Source organism: Mustelus asterias, chromosome 16 (assembly GCF_964213995.1).
Source record: "Mustelus asterias chromosome 16, sMusAst1.hap1.1, whole genome shotgun sequence".
Taxonomy (NCBI): Eukaryota; Metazoa; Chordata; class Chondrichthyes; order Carcharhiniformes; family Triakidae; genus Mustelus; species Mustelus asterias.
Genome location: NC_135816.1, coordinates 28,100,996 through 28,124,191, shown reverse-complemented (window position 1 = coordinate 28,124,191; position 23,196 = coordinate 28,100,996). Strand labels below are relative to the sequence as shown.

The 23,196-nt window shown below is 43.6% G+C and overlaps 1 protein-coding gene across 1 annotated transcript in view; it reads left to right on the top strand.

Moving 5' to 3' along the window:
• The first annotated feature begins 1,887 nt into the window (after positions 1-1,887).
• LOC144505469 (organic cation/carnitine transporter 2-like) overlaps positions 1,888-23,196 on the top strand; it is a 48,430-nt gene continuing 27,121 nt past the window's right edge. Inside the window, exons 1-3 of the mRNA XM_078231579.1 lie at positions 1,888-2,286; positions 6,832-6,935; positions 14,959-15,113. Of these exons, the coding sequence (XP_078087705.1) occupies positions 1,897-2,286; positions 6,832-6,935; positions 14,959-15,113 (649 nt within the window). The 5' untranslated portion in view covers positions 1,888-1,896. The remainder of the gene's footprint in view (positions 2,287-6,831; positions 6,936-14,958; positions 15,114-23,196) is intronic.

Here is a 23,196-nt window from a genome sequence, read left to right as displayed (position 1 = left end):
ACAGTGGTGAATCTGTGGAGTTCACCACCACAAAAAGTAATTGAGGCCAAAACATTGTCATTTCAAGAAGAAATTGGATATAGCTCTTGGGGCTAAGGGGAATATGGGGGGAAGGCGGAATCAGGGTATTGAATTTGATGATCAGCCATAATCAAAATGAATGGCAGAGCAGGCTCAAAGGGCTGCATCTAGTTTCCATGTATGTTTCTATGTATATTTCATCAGACAGACTGTTACTATTTTCTGAGGATAAACCTGTTCCACAGACTCTCAGCGTTGCTGAGGGTGTTAGCACATTTAGAACTTGCTGGAAGCTGAAAAATAATGTTTGTGTTTCTTGGATGAAACGTGATCAGGCATGTATAACTCATATGATTTATGATAATTAGCTATCTATTCCAAGCTGCTTTCAGCTTTGTTTACCAGTTAGATTAACGAAGACCGAAGTGTCCAAAACACACATATGACTTTGGATATGCAGTATTGTTTGGTAATCTGTGCAAGGCCATTTAAGGGTTCATAGAATCCCTACTGTGCAGAAGGAGGCCATTTGGTGCATTTAACCTGCACTGACAATCCTGCTCAAGAGGCCCCATAACCCCACATATTTACCCTGCTAGTCCCCCTACACTAGGGTTCATTTAACATGGCCAAGCCACCTAACCAGCACATCTTTGGACTGTGGGAAGAAACCGGAGCACCTGGAGGAAACCCACGCAGACATGGGGAGAATGTGTAAACTCCACACAGACACTCACCCAAGGCTAGAATTGAACCTGGTTCCTTGGTGCTGTGAGGCAGCAGTGCTAACCACTGTGCCACCGTGCCGCCCTCTTCCCTTTCAATTTTTTCCACAAGCATGTCTACTTTTAGAAGTGAGTTTTTACTGCAGATGTACAAGATCTTGGTGAGACTATACCGAGAGTATTGTGTGCAGATTTGGTCTCCCTATCTAACAAAGGATATATTTGCTAGTGCACCAAAGGTTCACCAGACTGATTCCTGCGGGGTGGGGGGAGGGGGGGGGGGCGGGGGGGGGGGGCGGCGGCAGGATTGTCGTATGAGGAGAGATTGGGTCAACTGGGTCTGTATTCACTGGGTTTTACAAGAATGAGCGGAGATCTCATTGAAATGCATAAAATTCTGACAGGGCCGGACAGAGCGGATGCAGGGATGTTGTTTCCTCAGGCTGGTGGGTGTAGAACAAGGGGTTACACTCTCAGAATACAGGGTAGGCAATTTAGGACTGAGATGAGAGGAAACCTCTTCACTCAGAGGCTGGTGAACCTGTGGAATTCTCTAGCAAAGAAGGCTGTGAAGGCCAAGTGATTGAATATATTTCAGAAGGAATTAAATTTCTCGACTGAAGGGGAGAGTGTGGGAGTATGGTGGCGAAGTAGAGAATCAGCCATGATCATATTGAATGGCAGAGCAGGCTCGATGGGCCGAATGGCCCATTCCAGTTCCTATTTTCTATGTTTACCAAATGTAGGCCGAGCCCTTTCTCCAAGACAACCTAAATTCCAAAATAAAACATATCTAGCTTGTTAGAAATGATGGGGCTGTCTCCACGCAGCCGACCTCCAACACATTTTAAAAATGATTGTTAATCCCTTGTCAGGGTTCAGTATAGCAAACAGAAAGAGAAACCTTTGGAATGATGTACTTCTCTGAAGTTGCAATAGAGAACGTGTTTCTCCTGCTGGAAGAATACATGCACTTCAATGTTGACAGACCGGTTCGTCATGGAACGAAGAATACATTGAGACTAGGAGGAGCTCCAGATGGAGATCGGTAATGTATTTACAGGTAGTAGTTACATTACTCAAGAAGGTAGTTGCACAGTGACTTCTCTGAAGTAATTCACTGCCAGTCTCTCCCCTCGCTGTCACCAGCATGCGGGATTACGATGAAATCACCGCTTTCCTTGGAGAATGGGGACCCTATCAGAAAGCTATCTTCTTCCTCCTGAGCCTCAGCATCTTTCCCAATGGTTTCTGCGGATTGTCCATAGTTTTTGTCGGGGATGTTCCAGAGCATCGCTGTTTAATTCCCGGGAATCTCAATCTGAGTGAAGCGTGGATCAATAGGACTATCCCTCTGGAACTGGAAAAAGGCAAACTCCAGCACAGCAAATGTAGACGGTACCGGCTGGATGTAATTGTGAATCTTTCACAGTCTTTTCCCGACCCAGATTCCTTCAATATATCGGAGCTAGAACAGGAGCCCTGCTTGGATGGTTGGGAGTACATTAAGGATCAGTACATCTCCACCATCGTCAGCGAGGTAAGTGGCTGAAGGAACACAGTCATTACACTGGCAGTAGGGACTCTGAGATTAGATTGTGAGGGTAACTAATATGTTTTCTAAAATAGGATGGAGTTGGTCCAAACATGCCCAAGAACCTGCAGTCCTTTATCTTGCTTGACCCGGACAAGATCTATTTTATAGTTGAGCTTTGTCTTTGGGTTTCTAAGCATTTGATTCGAATTTGAATTCATTTTTTAACTTTGTCTCCCTCTGAAGTCAAGGTGCTTCTCAACTGCGAGGAGTGGGAAGCAGCTAACGCTTTAGCTAGTGGTTGCAGAGAGCAGCGAGTGGGACCTGGGAGCTGTCCAGGGAAGCAGTGTGGGCTCATATCAGCAGGTTTGGGAGAGAGTTGTCGAAGTTCCTGGTCAAATGTCTAATTGAACGCCAGCTTTCCCTTCTCAACCATTAGTCTCACTGTCAAAGCACTTTTCCCCCTCATAAACTCAATGCCATCCAAAATTCTCAAACGAAATTCATCTCCAAACTCCGTGGCCTGGGCCTCGGCACTTCCATCGGCGACTGGATCCTGAACTTCCTAACTCACAGACCACAATCAGTAAGGATAGGCAACAGCACCTTCTCCATGATCATCCTCAACACTGGTGCCCCACAAGGCTGTGTTCTCAGCCCCTACTATACTCCTTATACACCTAATGCACCTATGACTGTGCGGCCAAATTCCCCTCCAATTTCATTTTCAAGTTTGCTGACGACACCACCGTAGTGGGTCGGATCTCAAACAATGACGAGGCAGAGTACAGGAATGAGATAGAGAATCTGGTGAACTCAGGGATCAGTGCTGGGCCCACTGTTATTTGTCATTTATATTAATGATTTGGATGAGAAGATAGGAGGCATGGTTAGTAAGTTTGCAGATGACACTAAGATTGGTGGCATAGTGGACAGTGAAGAAAGTTATCTCCAATTGCAACGGGATCTTGATCAATTGGGCCAGTGGGCTGACGAATGGCAGATGGAGTTTAATTTAGGCAAATGCGAGGTGATGCATTTTGGTAGATTGAACCAGGACAGGACTTACTCAGTTAATGGTAGGGCATTGGGGAGAGTTACAGAACAAAGAGATCTCAGAGTATATGTTCATAGCTCCTTGAAAGTGGAGTCACAGGTGGACAGAGTGGTGAAGAAGGCATTCGGCATGCTTGGTTTCATCGGTCAGAACATTGAATACAGGAGTTGGAATGTCTTGTTGAAGTTGTACAAGACATTGGTAAGGCCACATTTGGAATACTGTGTGCAATTCTGGTCACCCTATTATAGAAAGGATATTATTAAACTAGAAAGAGTGCAGAAAAGATTTACTAGGATGCTACCGGGATTTGATGGATTGAGCTATAAGGAGAGGCTGGATAGACTGGGACTTTTTTCTCTGGAACGTAGAAGGTTGAGGGGTGATCTTATAGAGGTCTATAAAATAATGAGGGGCACAGATCAGCTAGATAGTCAATATCTTTTCCCAAAGGCAGGGGAGTCTAAAACTAGAGGGCATAGGTTTAAGGTGAGAGGGGAGAGATACAAAAGTGTCCAGAGGGGCAATTTTTCACACAGAGGGTGGTGAGTGTCTGGAACAAGCTGCCAGAGGTAGTAGTAGATGCAGTGACAATTTTGTCTTTTAAAAAGCATTTAGATAGTTACATAGGTATGATGGGTTCAGAGGGATATGGGCCAAATGCAGGCAATTGGGATTAGCTTAGGGGTTTAAAAAAAGAAAGGGCAGCATGGACAAGTTGGACCGAAGGGCCTGTTTCCATGCTGTAAACCTCGATGACTCTATGACTCTATAATTGGTGCGGCGACAATAATCTCTCCCTCAATGTCAACAAAATGAAGGAGATTGTCATGGACTTGAGGAAGTGTCAAGGAGAACATGCCTCAGTCTACATCAATGGGGACGAAGTAGAAAGGGTCAAGAGCTTCAAGCTTTTAGGTGTCCAGATCACCAACAACCTGTCCTGACACTATAGTTAAGAAAGCCCACCAACGCCTCTACTTTCTCAGAAGACTAAGGAAATTTGGCATGTCAGCTACGACTCTCACCAACTTTTACAGATGCACCATAGAAAGCATTCTTTCTGGTTGTATCACAGCTTGGTATGGCTCCTGCTCTGCCCAAGACCGCAGGGCACTACAAAAGGTCATGAATGTAGCTCAATCCATCACGCAAACCAGCCTCCTATCCATTGACTCTGTCTACACTTCCCGCTGCCTCGGCAAAGCAGCCAGCATAATTAAGGACCCCACGCACCCGACATTCTCTCTTTCACCTTCTTCCTTCGGGAAAAAGAAACAAAATCTGAGGTCACGTACCAACCAACTCAAGAACAGCTTCTTCCCTGCTGCCGTTAGACTTTTGAATGGACTTACCTTGCATTAAGTTGATCTTTCTCTACACCCCAGCTGTGACTGTAACACTACATTCTGCACTCTCTCGTTCCCTTCTCTATGAACGGTATGTTTTGTCTGTATAGCGCGCAAGAAACAATACTTTTCACTGTATGTTAATACATGTGACAATAATAAATCAAATCAAATCAAATTCTGCAACTTACACCAAGTCTCATTCACCCATAACCCCCATACTCACAGATGCATCAGGGTTCCTGGTTAAGCAACATCTAAACTTTAACTTCTTATGCTTTTGTCAAATTCCTCCATAGCCACACATGCCTCCCTCTCTGTGTCATCTCCCTTGGCTTACAACCCTCCAAGAGATCTAGACTCATCTAATTCTGGCATCTTGAGCACTATGATATTAAGCACTCCATGACTCATGGCTGTACCATCAGGTTCCTTGGCCTTAAACTCTGGAATGCCTTCTCTGAACCGCTTCAACTCTCTATCTTGCTTTTTTCCTATAAATCACTCCTTAAAACTTTGAACAAATTTTTGTTCACATGTCCTAACAGCTACTTATGTTTCATAGCTACAACACTGGCATCCACCCAATCCCCATGGGAAATTGTCCAGGATTCCCTGTCTAAAAAAAAATCAGGACAAGTCCACTCCACCCAGTTATCACCCCATCAGTTTACTCTCGATCGTCAGCAGAGTAATGGGAGGTATCGTCAACAATGCTATCACATGGCACATACCCAGCAATAACCTGTTCACTGATGATCAGTTTGAGTATCTCGGGGCTAATTGGTTCCTGACCACATCTCATCCTTGGTCAAAGCATGGACAAAAGAGTTGAAATGAAGAGACCAAGTGAGAGTGACTGCCCATGACATTAAGGCAGATTTTGCCCTCATGAGCCATCAACGAATCCAAACAAAATTAGAGTCAATCAAAATCAGTGGAAAACTCACTGTTGGTTGGAATCATAACTAGCACAAAGATCTTTGTCCGAGGATGTCATGATGGCTGTTCCTCAGGGTAGTTTCCTGGACTGAACCATCTTCATCTGCATCATCAATGACATTCTCCAATTGCAACTCTTCAAATACTGAAGCAGTCACATCCCTTTGCAGCAAGACCTGGACAACATGAAGACTTGAGCTGATGAGTGGCAAGTGATTGTCACACCACACATGTACTAGACGATAGATATCTTCCACAAGAGAGAATCTAAACATCTCCCCTTGGCATTCAATGGCATTTCTGTTGCTGAAACCCTCACTATCCGGTGGGTGTCCACTAACCAGTAACTAAACTGGACCAGTCATATAAATATTGTACTTGTACGAGCATGTTAGAAACAGGGAATTCTGTGATGAGTCATTCACCTCTTATCTCTTCCATCTACAAGGCTTGATTCAGGTGTGTGATTGAATATTCTGCATCTACAGCTCCAACAACACTAAAGAAGCTTGATACCATCTAGGAAAAAGTGACTGATTGATTGGCACCACATCCACCTTCTTAAACAGTGACTCCCCCCACCAGCAATGTACAATGCCAGCAGTGTACACCATCTACAAGATTCACCAGAGTTATTTGTTGAGGCTCCGTCGACAGCACATTCCAAATACATGACCTCTACCACCTTGGAGCACAAGGGCAACACCTCCATGAGAACTACCTGTAAGTTCCTGTCCAAGCTTCACACCATACTTGGATCTTCATTCTGTTCCTCCACTGTTGGTGAATGGAAATCCTGAAACCTCTTCCTAAAATCACCTTGGGGGCACCTGCAGCATCTGCGCTGTAATGATTCAAGAAGGTGACTCACCTTCACTTTCTTGAGGGCAATTAGAGATGCGCAACAAATGTTCCTTTGCCAGCGATTGTCCACATTCAATGAAATAATTAAAGAAATGTGGCTCAGGGCCAAATTTGGTTTAATAACACCCCTGTGAAGCATCTTGGAATGGTACCCTGTGGCTATTTTTACAGTCACAGATTGAAAGTGCCATTGGCGCAACTGATATTGCTGCAGTGACCTGAATGAGCTTTTCCCCTATCCCGTTTGGGTATGATCATTTAGATCCAACGCAGTGAAAAGGCTTGTCTGTAAATATCCTAAACTAAATAGGAAATTTTTCATTTCTTTTTGCATTTCAGTGGGATTTGGTGTGTGACAATGACTGGAAAGGGCCGTTTGCTATGTCAGTATTCTTTGTGGGAACGTTGTCCGGTTCCTTTATTTCTGGACAGTTATCAGATCGGTAAGTTATTTCCATTATTGAACTCTGCAAGAAAAAATCTTGTGCACAATTATCTCCGACGCAATCAAAGCCAGAAATGTAGTGAAGAGAGCATTGATAAAATAGGTGTTGAATATTCACCTTGCTGTTTGTGTTGCATTCCATCCACAACCGCTATTTTATTTCCTGGATTTCATGAGGCATGTGAGCACTTACTACAAGCAGGTAGAGTCCTCATAAGTAATGAAAATTCGAGACATGGTAACATCATTCACACCCCAAAGAAATTTTCATCTGGGATGGTGTGAATTGTGAGTAAAATCGTAGTGGAAAAAGCTATTTTCAGAGCTGAAAAGAAAGAGCAAAATAATGTTTTTTCCACGTTAATGGATTCCCTGCAGGCCCAGGGGAGTAGGGGTGACCTGGTTGGTAGCACTTTGTCTCTGAGTCATAAAGTTGTGGGTTCAAGTGCACCTCCAGGACTTGAGCACTACAATCTAGACTGACATTGCAGTGCTGTTTGTAGGAGCTTACTGTGTGCTAATTGGCTGCCTTATTTTCTACATTACACAGACTCAGCTTCAAAAATACTTTGAGACATCTAGTGCTATATAAACGTAAGCCTTTCTTCTTTTTAATCAAAAGAAAAGCTTGGTCCCTCACACCAGCCGGGCCTCCTGGCCTTCCCCTGGGAGCGAGTGGGAGGTGGCCCTGGAAAATGCTGATGATAAGCATACAGTGGCCACACGAGTTTGCTAGCTGCGTCAAGCTTGCCTTCCTTTCCTCCCACATTCACATCACACAAATGCCTCAATTTAATTTGGGGCTGTTCTTTATTTTAAAAATTGTTTAAACTGTTGCCTATTGCTTTACTCCTGTGCTGGAGGTATAAACAGGGCAGAAAAAATGACTTGTGAGGAAAAAGTGAAAAACTAACTACATTCTATATCAAATTGACTCAAATGGGCAACAGGTATGAGTTTATAAAGCCTGATGAACATGATCATGCATTACAGATATAATAGTCTGCCCAGTGTTCTTTGTACTTTGTAGGAACACAATCATATGTTTGTCTCTGATGTTTTATCAAACATGTTTATCCTTTTGTTACTTATGGTAATGCCCAATTTTACTTCCTGATTCCTTTGTATGTCACTTTGTCACAATACCACAATACATAATTATTTGCGCATAAGAATGGTGAAATTTGTAAGTGACATAGAATCCCTACAGCACAGAAAGAGGCCATTTGGCCCATCGAGTCTGCACCGACCACAATCCCACCCAGGCCCTACCCCCATACCCCTACATATTTTACCCACTAATCCCTCTAACCTACGCATCTCAGGACACTAAGGGCAATTTTAGCATGGCCAATCAACCTAACCCGCACATCTTTGGACTGTGGGAGGAAACCGGAGCACCCGGAGGAAACCCACGCAGACATGAGGAGAATGTGCAAACTCCACACAGACAGTGACCCAAGCCGGGAATCGAACACAGGTCCCTTGAGCTGTGAAGCAGCAGTGCTAACCACTGTGCTACCGTGCCGCCCCAAATATCTGGGACGTTTTATTTCTATAGTGCTAACCACGGTGCTACCGTGCCGCCCCAAATATCTGGGACGTTTTATTTCTATATCGCTGACAATCAGGTAATCTGGATCTGAATTTGTGAGTGAGTAAGCATGTGAATTTTTCTGTGTTCGAACCTGGATGAATAAATGGTTTTGTGCAATTACCTGAGTGAGTGTTTTTGGGCATAAAAATATTCTCAGGATAATGATCGGATTGCAGTTCTTGCTCTGAGAAGATGGTTGCGTGATTTCGACTAGGCCTCATGCAATCCTTACGGTGATATTATGTAAGAAATTGCAAGGTATCAACCAATGATGAAGGAGAATTGGTGATGTATATGCATATCGAGTGTACTATTTGGAGGTGGGGGTTGGTTTAGCTCAGCTGGCTGGACAGCAGGTTCATGGTGCAGAATGACACCAACAGTGTAGGTTCAGATTTCCATACCAGCTGAGGTTATTCATAAAGGCCTTGCCTACTCAAACCTTGCCTCTTTTTAAATTTACTCATTAGTGTCACAAGTATGCTTACATGAAGGTGGGAGGAAAGGAGGGCAAACTTGACACAGCTAGTAAGTTCATATGACCACTGTATGTTTATCGCAATGAGGTTACTGTGAAAATCCCCTAGTAGCCACACTCTGGCACCTGTTTGGGTGCACTGAAGGAGAACTTGGCATGGTCAAGGAACCTAACCAGCCTGTCTTTCAGACCGTGGGAGGAAACCAGAGGACCTGGAGGAAACCTACGCAGACATGGGGAGAACATGCAGACTCCGCACAGACAGTGACCCAAGCCGGGAATTAAACCAGGGTCCCTTGCGCTGTGAGGCAGCAATGCCAACCACTGTGCCATCATACCGCCCTCTTCCCTTTCAATTTTTTTCACAAGCATGTCTATTTTTAACAATGAATTTTTACTGCAGATGCCTGAGATGTGGTGATCCTCAGGTTAAATCTCCCCCTCAAAGAGACCAGCAGCCTATGTCTATTTGGAGGAGAGCCCAAAATAGATGACAACATTATTATTTGCTAACACGGAACTTGAATATTGTTGAAAAAAGAAACATGTTTATACTGTATGAGCAGAGAGCGCTGATTGGTTGGCAAGTGGACTCTGATTGTTAGAGATATTGCCGTGGAGAATGAACCCAGTGACTGACAGTTAACTGCCAATCATTGTTTGAAATTTAAACCAGGCAGTGTGACTTTTCTGGTCATCCCATATTCCTCTTGTTGTTCTGCTGGCATTTGGTATCCTTGTGAATTGTCATGAGAAATGCATGTCTCTTTTTTTTAGCCATGTTGGTTAATCTTGATAATGTGGAGATGCCGGCGTTGGACTGGGGTAAACAGTAAGACTGTTGGACTTTAGTCTGGTGTTGTTAAAACTCTTACTGGGTTAATCTTGATAACAGAGGTTGTTAAGAGTTCAGGCTTTCTATTGATTCATGGAATGTGTGAATTAATGACAAGGACAGGATTTATTTTCTGTCTTTGAGAAGGTGATGGTGGGCAGTTCTTCAGGCATAGGCACTCTCAAAATGATGGACAAGCCCAAAAGTTTCACCCCCAAAATATGGCACTTCCTACTTTTGTGTGGATGGGACAGGAGTTGGCCCAGGGATCACATATGCACTATTTAGTGAGGCAGCTCGCCATTTACATCACCAGTTGCCATCATTGAAGTAGAACTTTGGTAGACCAGGTGTATCAATCCTGGTACCTGCAGATTTGATCAGGTTAGAGAAGGTCTGAACTTTGTACATTTGTTTGGATAGTCAGGTTAACCCTTTGGAGAGGTAACAAAACCCTTAGGACTTGGCCTCAGGACCTCTTTGGGGGAAGGTCAGGCACTTTTGGGAGAAGTAAGGCATCCTTTGGGATTGTTAAAAGTCAACATGGTTGTGTGTAAAAAGCACATGAACTCATTGAAACTGTCAAAGCTGTCAAAGGACTGGCAAAACTCCAAAGATGTGCGGGTTAGGTTGATTGGCCAGGTTAAAAAAAAATTGCCCCTTAGAGTCCTGAGATGCGAAGGTTAGAGGGATTAGTGGGCAAATATGTGGGGGTAGGGTGGGTATGTGGGGGGGATTGTGGTCGGTGCAGACTCGATGGGCCGAATGGCCTCCTTCTGCACTGTAGGGTCTCTATGATTGCTATGATTTCTATGAAAACTCAACAAACTGTCAGAGCTATCAAAGAACTGTCAAAGCATTCCAGGTGAATTGCATGGAGGGGTAAGAGCAAGAGATGTGAGTATGGGCATGAGTTGGCATAAATTGGCACAGAATTGGCAGAGGACTGACAAAGGGCCATTGGGATGTGGGAGCATAGAAGGTACAAGGGGCCATGCAGGATGACAAATCGCTTTGTCTCAGATTAATTAATTAATTGAATTTAAATTTCCCAGTTGCCATGGTGACATTTGACCTCATGCCGCCGGAGCTTTAGGGCAGGCTACTGAATTATCACTCCAATAACAATCACTATGCGACTGTCCCAGTATTTGATCCTCACTGACCTATATGAAGGCTCCTTAGTACAATAGTCAAATGCTACCTTGATGATGAAGATCTCAGCTCCTCACTGATGTACATGTCTTGCAACCCATCTCTAGATAATGTGATAAGGTCTGAAGGCAAATTGTTGTGAAGGAACACAAATGGAGCCCAAAGAGAAAATGCTGGAAAATCTCAGCAGGTCTGGCAGCATCTGTAAGGAGAGAAAAGAGCTGACGTTTCGAGTGCAGGTGACCCTTTGTCAAAGCTAAAAGTGATAGAAAGTGGGAGACATTTATACTGAAGGGTGAGGGAATGAAAGATGAGTCATAGCCACAGAAACAAGGGGAAAAGGCTGCTAATGGCTGTCCACAGAGAGAATAAAGTGTGTGAATGGCCAATCGGCAGAGAAGCTGAAATCAGAGGGTAAGCTGTGACAGTTGAAGCTGTGGGGGGTGGGAGGGGGAGTGGGAGGGGGGTGGGGGGGAGATGGGTGGGATAGAGGTAAAATTTTGAAAAAGGGAGGAAAAGGGAAACAAAGGAGGAGAAAAGGAAAGGAAAGGTGAATAAAGCAGGGGCAAAGAGTGGAGGGGGGGGGGAAGAAAAATGAAGAAAGGCAATAAACAAATAAAAGGTAGAGAACAGTAAAAAATTAAATAAAATGAAAACAAAGGGGTCGAGGTGGGGTAGAGCTAACCATCTGAAGTTGTTGAATTTGATGTTGAGAACATTCTTTGAACTGCTGTTCTCGCCGCATCCTGAAAGCCACACTCTGTTCCATGCGTCGCCACATGAAGACACTCGACATCTCTCTCCAGCAACACCATCTTACCGAAACGTCAGCTCTTTTCTCTCCTTACAGATGCTGCCAGACCTGCTGAGATTTTCCAGCATTTTCTCTTTTGGTTTCAGATTCCAGCATGCTCAGTAATTTGCTTTTAAGTACAAATGGAGCATTGGTGAGAAGGCACGTGTTACTGAATATCATTAGTGATGACTCAGTCCATTGCTTTATTGATCATTAAGAGGGGCTGATGGGACAGCACTTAATTTGGGGAAGATTTATCCTGTCTTTTATGTGTAGGTCATGCTTAGTCAACCTTTCATATTAGATTCCAGTGTCACAGCTGTACTGGAACAGTATAGCTCAGGAATTGGCTAATATAGGTCACAAATATTTAGCATTACTGCCAGGATGTTATCCACAACCTTAACTGTACCCTTGCAGTTAGACCATTCATAACATGTGGAGTGAACTGAATTGACTGGATGTTGGCATCTGTGATGATGAGGACTTCAGGAGAAGGTTGAAGAACCAACCAACTGGCAATGATGGTTAAAGATAATTAATTATGACTTACAATCCACAAAATGGTGGATTGCACTGTAAGTGTAGTATTGCCCCTGATCCAGGATCACTGTCAATAACTCTACCCAAGTTCACGGGGTAAATGTTCATTCTCAAGGCTTGGTGAACACACTGTCAGTAACTGTGAAAGGATGCTGCATTGATTCTATGATTGAAGGAGTAATTCAGAGGCCTGGACTAATAATCCATTAAAACATGAACTCAAATCTCACCATGTAAATTTAAAATCAGTTTTTCAAAATAGAGAAATGAAAAACTGGTACCAGTAAAAGTGAAGCTGGTGGATCATCATTAAGATCCAACAGACCTTACCGGGTCTGGCTTTTATGTGACTCCAATTCCATGCAAACCTGGTTGGCCCTTAACTTTGTTCTGAAGTGGTCTAACAATCTGTAGAATCAATAAGGGGAGGTGATGACGTAGTGTTATTGTCACTGGGCTAGCAATTCAACGACCCAAGGGTTCTGGGGACATGGCTTTGAATCCCACCACAGCAGATGGTGAAATTTGAATCTAATGAAAGGTCTGGAATTAAAATTGTAATGCTATTGTTGTAAAAACCCATATGGTTCACTAATGTCCCATTAGAGAAATAAATCTGCCATCCTTACATGGTCTGACCTGGCCAGATCCACAGCAATGTAGCTGACTCTTAACTCCCTCTGAAATGATCACTCAGTTCATGGACAATTAGGGCTAAGCAATAAAGTCTGGTCCAGCCAATGACTTGGCCACATTCAATTACAAAAAAATCCACCTTTTACTTGGGACAATTATGGAGAGATAATCAATGCCAGCCTTGCCAGTGAAGGCAGCTCTCTGTCACCTTCTCAAGAGCAATTGGGGGTGGGCAATAAATGCTGACCTGGTCAGCAATGCCCAAATCCTGTAAATTAAATTAAAGGCCCTTAGCAAGGCCTTTGACAAAGTATGGCATGGTAGGCTGTTGCATAACATTAAATCTCATGGGATCCAGGGTGAGGTCGCTAAATTGATACAAAATTGGCTTGATGACAGAAGCCAGAGGGTGGTTGTAGAGGGTTGATTTTCAAACTGGAGGCCTGTGACCAGTGATGTGCCTCAGGGATTGGTGCTGGGTCCACTGTTATTTGTCATTTATATTAATGATTTGGATGAGAATATAGGAGGCATATAAGTTTGCAGATGACACCAAGATTGGTGGCATAGTGGACAGTGAAGAAGGTTATCTCGGATTGCAACGGGATCTTGATCAATTGGGCCAGTGGGCTAATGAATGGCAGATGGAGTTTAATTTAGATAAATGCAAGGTGATGCATTTTGGTACATTGAACCAGGGCAGGACTTACTCAGTTAATGGTAGGGCGTTGGAGAGAATTACAGAACAAAGAGATCTAGGGGTATAGGTTCATAGCTCCTTGAAAGTGGAGTCACAGGTGGACAGAGTGGTGAAGAAGGCATTCAGCATGCTTGGTTTCATTGGTCAGAACATTGAATACAGGAGTTGGGACATCTTGTTGAAGTTGTACAAGACATTGATAAGGCCACACTTGGAATACTGCGTATAGTTCTGGTCACCCTATTATAGAAAGGGTATTATTAAACTAGAAAGATTGCAGGAAAGATTTACTAGGATGCTACTGGGACTTGATGGTTTGAGTTATAAGGAGAGGCTGGATAGACTGGGACTTTTTTCTCTGGAGGCTGAGGGGCGATCTTATAGAGGTCTATAAAATAATGAGTTGCATTGATCAGCTAGATAGTCAATATCTTTTCCCAAAGGTAGGGGAGTCTAAAACTAGAGGGCACAGGTTTAAGATGAGAGGGGAGATATACAAAAGGGTCCAGAGGAGCAATTTTTTCACCAGAGGGTGGTGAGTATCTGGAATAAGCTGCCAGAGGTAGTAGTTGAGTCAGGTACAATTTTGTCTTTTAAAAAGCGTTTAGACAGCTACATGGGTAAGATGGATATAGAGGGATATGGGCCAAATGTGGACAATTGGGACTAGCTTAGGGGTTTAAAGAAAAAGGGCAGCATGGACAAGTATGGCCGAAGGGCCTGTTTCCATGCTGTAAACTTCTTTGACTCTATGACAAATAAAAAAAAGGAAACCCTTTTCTTCAGGCTACCCAGCTGGGTGTCAACACCACTGGTTGGCTATTTTGTTGCAGTTGCTATTGTCACTCAACAGATCAACAATGATTCTACGTGGGGTGTTTTTGAGGGTCAGAATCATGACTGTTACCTCTGACTCCATCCCAAGCTTGCTCCCTCTTATACTAATCGTAGTTTTTTTGGGCGTAAGCAGAAGTTACAACCCCAACAAGGCAATCACAATCCCTGAGGCAAGGTCCCAAATTAATTTCCAACCTTTATGTTGTATCCTTTCCGAAGATGTGGCAGTTGTATACCATCAAGATCCTCATGTGTCTGTAAATGTCAGTGGGGAAATATGTGTTCATGTGGATATAACTGAGAGTATATAGACATTTCATGTACACCACTGTATAAAAATGAATAACTTCAAGTGCATGTGAATAACTGCAAGCATAAGATTATGTGCATGTTGCAAGTATACTGTGATTGATATTTCAAACTTGGTTTGTTTCTGCCTTGCAGGTTTGGGAGGAAGATAGTTATGTTTGGAGCTATGGCTGTACAGACTGGATTTAGTGTACTGCAGGCATTTTCTCCAAACTGGGAGATATTCTGCATCCTCAATTTCTTTGTGGGTCTTGGACAAATTTCATACTTGCTGGCTGTCATTGTTCTTGGTAAGTAACTACATCATTCTGTTTTTTTGTTAGCCCTTTCCTCAATATCCCTGATAATTCTGTAATTCTCAACATGACACCAAGTTCCGTTTTTTGCATATTGGCCCAGAGGGCTGGTAGAAAACCCATGAAATTGTGAAGCTGAATTTCCTTCCAATTCCTTCTTGCAGAAAAATGGTTAAAAGCATTCTGAAACACGACAGGCGACAAAAATGTTCCTGCTGGGAATAGGAAGCAGAGGATTATTGAATTATAGAAAAACAACGGAAATAAAACTGTGAGCAACAATTAGAAAAATTCAAGTTGACAAAGTAAAAACTGGAAGAAAATTTCTAATAACATAAATCAAACACCTTAAAATTCTTGGCCCCTCTGACACATGCTCTGTATCTCTGGCAGCATTGCAGTGGAAGGGCCCACATTAAGTGGGTTACTTAGACCTGTCCTGCTGTTGGACAGGAACTTCCAAGCATTTCATTCATGTCATTTGAATAGCTGGAGGAAAGTCATTGAGAATATTTAATATTTTGTGCTTATCCTGTATTTCAAACCCACTGACTTATTTTGTTGTTTCACCTTTATGACTGCCTTTCAGCTGTTGCGACATTGAAATCGCATTTTCTTTTAATCCTTAAGAACAAAGAACATAGAAAAATACAGCACAGAACAGGCCCTTCAGCTCTCCAAGCCCATGTCGATCATGATGTCGTAACTAAACTAAAAAAAATCTTCTTCCCTTAGTTGGACCGTAACCCTCTATTCGTCCCTTGTTCGTGTACCCATCCCGAAGCCTCATAAATGTTGCTAATGTGCCTGCTTCCACCACCTCCACTGACCACCACTCTCTGCATGGAAAACTTCCCCTGCACATCTCCCTTAAACTTTCCCCCTCTCACCTGAACCTGTGCCTCCTTGTAATTGACACTTCCACCCTAGGAGAAAACCTCTGACTATCCACCCTGTCTACACCTCTCATAATTGTGTACACCTCTATCAGGTCTCCCCTCGGCCTCTGTTTTTCCAGTGAAAACAATCCTAGTTTATTCAACTTCTCCTCGTACTCAACACCCTCGAGACCAGATAACATCCTCGTGAACCTTCTTTACACTCTCTCCAAAGCCTCCATGTCCTTCTGACCAGAAGGTGACCAGAACTGCATGCAATACTCCAAATGCGGCCGAACCAAGGTTTTATATAGCTGCAACATGATTTCCAAATTCTTGTTCTCAATGCTCTGGCTGATGAAGACAAGCATGCTATATACTTTCTTAATCAGCTTGGCCACCTATGTTGCCACTTTTAGGGAACTGCGCGCGCAGATCCCTCTGTATGTTAATGTTCTTCAGGGTTCTGCCATTCACAGTGTAATTCACACTTAAATTTGATCCTCCAAAATACATCACCTCGCATTTGTCTGGATTGAACTCCATCTGCCATTTCTGTGCCCAAGTCTCCAATCTATCTATATTCTATTGTGACCTCCGACAATCCCTGGCACTATCAGCAACTCTACCAATCTTTGTGTCATCCGCAAACTTACTAATTGCACCACCCACATTTTCCTCCAGATCATTTATATATACCAGAAACAGGAGAGGTCCCAGCACTGATCCCTACAGAACATCACTAGCTCTAGATCTCCGTTCTGAAAAACACCCTTCCACCGCTTTTCCCTGTCATTTATGACCAAGCCAGTTCTGCATCCATCTAGCCAGCCCAACCCCGAATCCCATGTGATTTTAGTTTTTGTACCAATCTGCCATGTGGGACCTTGTCAGATGCTTTATTAAAGTCCATATAAACTATACCCATTGCCCTTCCCTCAGCAATTATCTTTGTCACCTCTTCAAAAAGCTCAATCAAGTTGGTGAGACATGACCTCCCCCATATAAAACCATGCTGCCTGTCGCTAACTAGTCCATTTTTTTCCAAATGTGCATATGTGCTGTACCTCAGTATCTTCTCCAAAAGCTCCACCATGGTAGGCTTCTGCAGAAAATGCAGATGTATGGGATTGGGGGTGATCTAGGAAATTGGATCAGGAATTGGCTAGCGGATAGGAAACAGAGGGTGGTGGTTGATAGTAAATATTCATCATGGAGTGCGGTTACAAGTGGTGTACCTCAGGGATCTGTTTTGGGGCCACTGCTGTTTGTAATATTTATTAATGATCTGGATGAGGGTATAGTTGGGTGGATTAGCAAATTTGCTGATGACACCAAAGTCGGTGGTGTGGTAGACAGTGAGGAAGGGTGTCGTAGTTTGCAGGAAGACTTAGACAGGTTGCAAAGTTGGGCCGAGAGGTGGCGGATGGAGTTTAATGCGGAGAAGTGTGAGGTAATTCACTTTGGTAGGAATAACAGATGTGTTGAGTATAGGGCTAACGGGAGGACTTTGAATAGTGTGGAGGAGCAGAGGGATCTAGGTGTATGTGTGCATAGATCGCTGAAAGTTGGGAATCAAGTAGATAAGGTTGTTAAGAAGGCATATGGTGTCTTGGCGTTTATTGGTAGGGGGATTGAATTTAGGAGTCGTAGCGTTATGTTGCAACTGTACACAACTCTGGTGCGGCCGCACTTGGAGTACTGTGTGCAGTTCTGGTCCCCACATTACAGGAAGGATGTGGAGGCTTTGGAGAGGGTGCAGAGGAGGTTTACCAGGATGTTGCCTGGTATGGAGGGGAGATCCTATGAGGAGAGGCTGAGGGATTTGGGATTGTTTTCGCTGGAAAGGCGGCGGCTAAGAGGGGATCTTATTGAAACATATAAGATGATTAGAGGTTTAGATAGGGTGGATAGTGATAGCCTTTTTCCTCTGATGGAGAAATCCAGCACGAGGGGGCATGGCTTTAAATTGAGGGGGGGTAGTTATAGAACCGATGTCAGGGGTAGGTTCTTTACCCAGAGGGTGGTGAGGGATTGGAATGCCCTGCCAGCATCAGTAGTAAATGCGCCTAGTTTGGGGGCGTTTAAGAGATCCGTAGATAGGTTCATGGACGAAAAGAAATTGGTTTAGGTTGGAGGGTCACAGTTTTTTTTTTTAACTGGTCGGTGCAACATCGTGGGCCGAAGGGCCTGTTCTGCGCTGTAATGTTCTATGTTCTCTATGTTCTACCACAGACGTCAGGCTTAACGGCCTATAATTTCCTGGATTATTCCCTGCTCTCTTTCTTAAACAAGAGAACAACATTGGCTATTCTCCAGTCCTCTGGAACCCCATCTGTGGTCAAAGAGGATGTGAAGATATCTGTTAAGGCCCCAGCTATTTCTTTCCTTGCCTCCCACAGTAACATGCGATAGATCCCATCAGGCCCAGGCGACTTGTCTACCTTAATGCAATTTAGGATACCCAATACTGCTCCTTCGATATATTGATATTTACTAGTTTGCACACGCCTATCCCTGACTTCAACATCTGTCATGTCCTTCTCCTTGGTGAATACCAGTACAAAGTACTCATTAAGGATCTCACCCACCTCCTCTGGCTCCAAGTATAACTTCCCTCCATTGTCCTTGAGTGGGTCTACTCTTCCCCTTGCTACCTTCTTGCTCTTAATATATGCATTAAAAGCCTTGGGATTTTCTTTGAGCCTGTTTGCTAAAGATATTTCATGGCCCCTTTAAGTCCTCCTAATTCCGTGTTTAAGTTCTTTCCTACTTTCACTGTATTCCTCAAGGGTTTTGTCAGTTTTTAGTTGCCTAGACCTATCGTATGCTTCTTTTTTCCTTTTGACTAAGATTACAATTTCCCTTGCCACCCATGGTTCCTGAATCCTGCCATTTCTATGCTTCATTTTTGCGGGGACATGCCTGTCCTGCACTTCAGTCAACTGGCCTTTAGAAACCTCCCACATGCCAGATGTGGATTTGCCCTCAAATAGCTGCTCCCAATCCACATTTTCCCCAGTTCCTGTCTAATTTGAATGTATTTGGCCCTCACCCAAATAAGCATCCTCACCCGATGTCCTTATTGACTACCCAAAACCTTATGGATTTATAGTCGCTAAGCCCAAAATGCACCTCCACTGAAACATTGCTCACCTGGCCCGGCTCATTCCCCAATACCAAGTGTAGTGTGGCCCCCTCCCTGGTTGGATTGTCAACGTACTGTGTCAAAAAGCTCTCCTGGTTGCATCTAACAAATTGCTCTCTATCCGAGCCCTTGGTTGTAAGGGAGTCCCAGTCAATATGGGGGAAGTTAAAGTCACCTACCACAACTACCCTGCTTTTCTCACATCTTTCCAGTATCTGAGTACACAACTGCTCCTCTGTCTCCTGCGGGCTGTTGGGAGGTCTATAGTACACTCCCAACATTGTGATTTCACCCTTCCTAATCCTGAGCTCCATCCATAATGCCTCACTACAAGGTCCCTCCAATGTGTCCTCCCTCAACACAGCTGTGTCAAGCTCCCTAATCAGCAGTTCAACTCCTCTAGCTATTTGGCTCAGATCCAAACCTTTGTTCCAGATCTCTGAGATCACCCTTTTATATATCTTTGCATTTTTGAGTATTCATTCCAGCATTTCCCTCTGGCAGGATTTGTACAGACCAGTTTACCCTGTTTATTTTGTTGTCTTCAATATTTTATACAGACACTTTGACCAGTATATTACACTTATTCAAGTCTCTTTATGAGTCAGACAAAGGACTGTGGTTCAATCTTAGGCTTGATTAAAAAAACACACGATTAAAGAACCAATTTTTACACATTCGATTAAGTTAACTTGCCCCAAAGTAGGCTAATTGCCTGATAAATAGATGTTACCCGGTCTGATGAAATCAATCGGGCTGTTGGATTCAATTTACTGAGCTCACAGCGACAGATCAACTCAGCGTCCTCTTAAAATCATAGAATCAACGGCACGGAGGCAGGCCCTTCACCCCAAACTGATCCGTGCCAACTAAAATGCCCATTTAAGCTAACCCCACTTTCCTGCATTTGGTCCATATCCCTCTAAAACTTTTCCTATCCATGTATCTGTCCAAATGTCTTTTAAATATTTTCAATGTCCCTGCCTCAACCACTTCCTCCGGCAACTCACTCCACATACGTACCACCTTCTGTGTGTTGCTCCTCGGGTTCCCATTAATTCTTTCCTCTCTTAACTTAAACCTATGCCTTCTAGTTCTCGATTCCCCAATCCTGGGAAAAAAACTGAGTGTGTTCACTCTACCCATGCCTCTCATGATCTAATACACCTCTATAAGATCACCTCTCGGTCTCCTACGCTCCAAAGAAAAAAATCTTAACCTGTCCAGTCTCTCCCTATAACTCAGTCCCTTGAGTCGTGCAACATCCTTGTAAATCTCTTCTGCACTCTATCCAGTTTGATAACATCTTTCCTATAGCAAGGCGACCAAAACTGAACACAATACTCCAGGTGCGGCCTCACCAACATGCTGTGCAACTGCAACTTAACTTCCCAACTTCTATACTTAATGCCCTGACTGATGAAGGCCAGAATGCCAAAAGCCTTCTTCACTGCCCTATCTACCTGTGACGCCATCTTTAGAGAACCGTGCACCTGAACTCCAAGGTCTCTCTGTTCCACGATACTCCCTAAGGTCCTACCATTCACCGTGAAAGTCCTTGATTTGACTTTCCAAAATGCAATGCATCACACTTACCTGTATTGAACTCCAATTGCCATTTCTCGGCCCACTTTCCCAGCTGATCAAGATCCTGCTGCAATTTTTGATAACCTTCTTCACTGATCCACTGTTTAGCACAAAGGTGGATCTCGCACATTTTCTTGCATAATCCCAGGTCACAGTAGGTTTGGTGGAGCTTTTGCCGGAGTTTGTCTTGAATATGGCTGTTTTTATTCCCCTCTTCCTTCTTTGAATGTTTGCCTGTTTTCAGCCTATGGGGTGACAGGGCCAGGGAGGTCACAACACCCAGTGAGGTTAGGCCAGATCATCCTAGTTGTACATATCTCTTTAATAGCATGGAGTCTGGCTGAAATTAGGGAATACACAATCATAATCTCTTCCGGCTGAGTACCTCCTGATAGGTTTCAAGCCATAACGACTCTTCTATTGTAAAATACGGGTCTCTCTATTCAATTTGTAAGAGGTCTGCATTCTGGTTTCAGGCCATGATGGCTTCCCTATTGTTAAGTTGAAGTGCCCATGTTCAAATGTGAGAAACTTCTGGTATGTGTCCCTGTTGGCTTTTGACCTGTGGTAACCTCATAGAAGCAGTTTTAGCTGTATTAATTTAAAAGTGTCCAATTTTATGTTGGGCCTAATTTCTGACACCGATCAAACGGCGTGATGAGCTGGTAAAATCGCCCCCACAGTCTTCTGAGCCAGGGTTTCATTCTGGGATCAGGGTAGGTGATGGCCTAGTGCTATTATCGTTAGACTATTAATCCAGAAACTCCGTTAATGTTCTGGGGACCCGGGTTCGAATCGCGTCATGGCAGATGGTGGAATTTGAATTCAATTTTTAAAAAATCTGGAATTAAGAATCTACTGATGACCATGAAACCATTGTTGAATGTTGGATAAACCCATCTGGTTCACTAATGTCCTTTAAGGAAGGAAATCTTCCGTCCTTACCCAGTCTGGCCTACATGTGACTCCAGAGTCACAGCAATGTGGCTGACTCTCAACTGCCCTCCAAGGGCAACTACGGAAGGGCAATAAATGCTGGCCAGCCAGCGACGCCCCTGTCCCACGAATGAATAAACAAAAAGATCTTCCCGTCCAATCAACATCAACTGCGATTGAAACAAAAGGGACTGGAAGTGTGAACACATTTAACACACAAGAACAGGGCCAAACGGGGCTTTATGTGATCCAGTCAGATCTGACAGGGAAAGACTCAGCCAGTTATCCACCGTATCAATAACATTCCCTGTGCCATTAGAATTAAGGAAAGGGGGAAGAGAATCATGAGAGAGGCATCAGCCATGTGAGAGAGAGTAATGATTTTATTGGGGGTCGGGGAATCAATGGTGCCTTTGAGGGCGCTGCTGAGAAAATCAGTAGTTGTAGAAAGGTCAAAACAAACAGCCAAAGGTCAATGATTTTGAAATGTGATTATATGCGAATTGGAACCAGGATAAACATCATTATGAAGGGATCTCCTGCACTAGTTCAAATAAGAAATGGTTACGGATGTTAATCAGAATGCCAGTGGGATAAGTTTCCATGTATAAATTGGTTTATTGTCATCATTGACTGTTTAACTTTCTTGTATCCAGAGATAATAATTATCTCCAGTCTCAATGTCTGTTAGACATTTCTGTTTTTAGTTGCTTTTAAAAATGCCCATCGCATTTTTCTCTCGTCCCTGTTACGTTCCATACAAAAGGGCTGACATATCTGCAGAGAGGTTGCTTCACATGGCTTGGTTTGTAGATTATTTTTATTGAGCAAATTAATAACTGAAAACTTTTCTAAATGAACACTTAAAATAAAAGTGTGGTGATAATGGGCAGTGAAATAAAATTAGGAAATAATTCACATTCACGGTAATGCTTGACCTGGATATTCATGTAAACATAAGGACATGTGAGCAGGGGTAGTCCATTCGACCCCCTCAAGCTTGCTCTGCTATTTAACTAGAATCTTCTCCCTCAACATCATCTTCCTGCACGAACCCAGATCCCGTGATGCCATTGGTATCCAGAAATCTGTTGACCTCTGCTTAGAACATTCTGAGTAGGAAGTCTCACAACACCAGGTTAAAGTCCAACAGGTTTATTTGGAATCACAAGCTTTCGGAGCACTGCTCCTTCATCAGGTGAGTAGCAGCGTTCTGAAAGCTTGTGATTCCAAATAAACCTGTTGGACTTTAACTTGGTGTTGTGAGACCTCTTACTGCGTTCACCCCAGTCCAACGCCGGCATTTCCACATCATAGAACATTCTGAGCCAGCAGAGCCTTCTGGGGCAGAAAATTCCAAAGATTCACCAGCTGTGAAGAAGTTAAAGTTTATTTGTTAGTGTCACAAGTGGCTTACATTAACACTGCAATGAAGTTGCTGTGAAAATCCCCCAGTCACCACACTCTGGCGCCTATTCGAATACACTGAGGGAGCATTTAGCAAGGCCAAATGCACTCAGCCAGCATG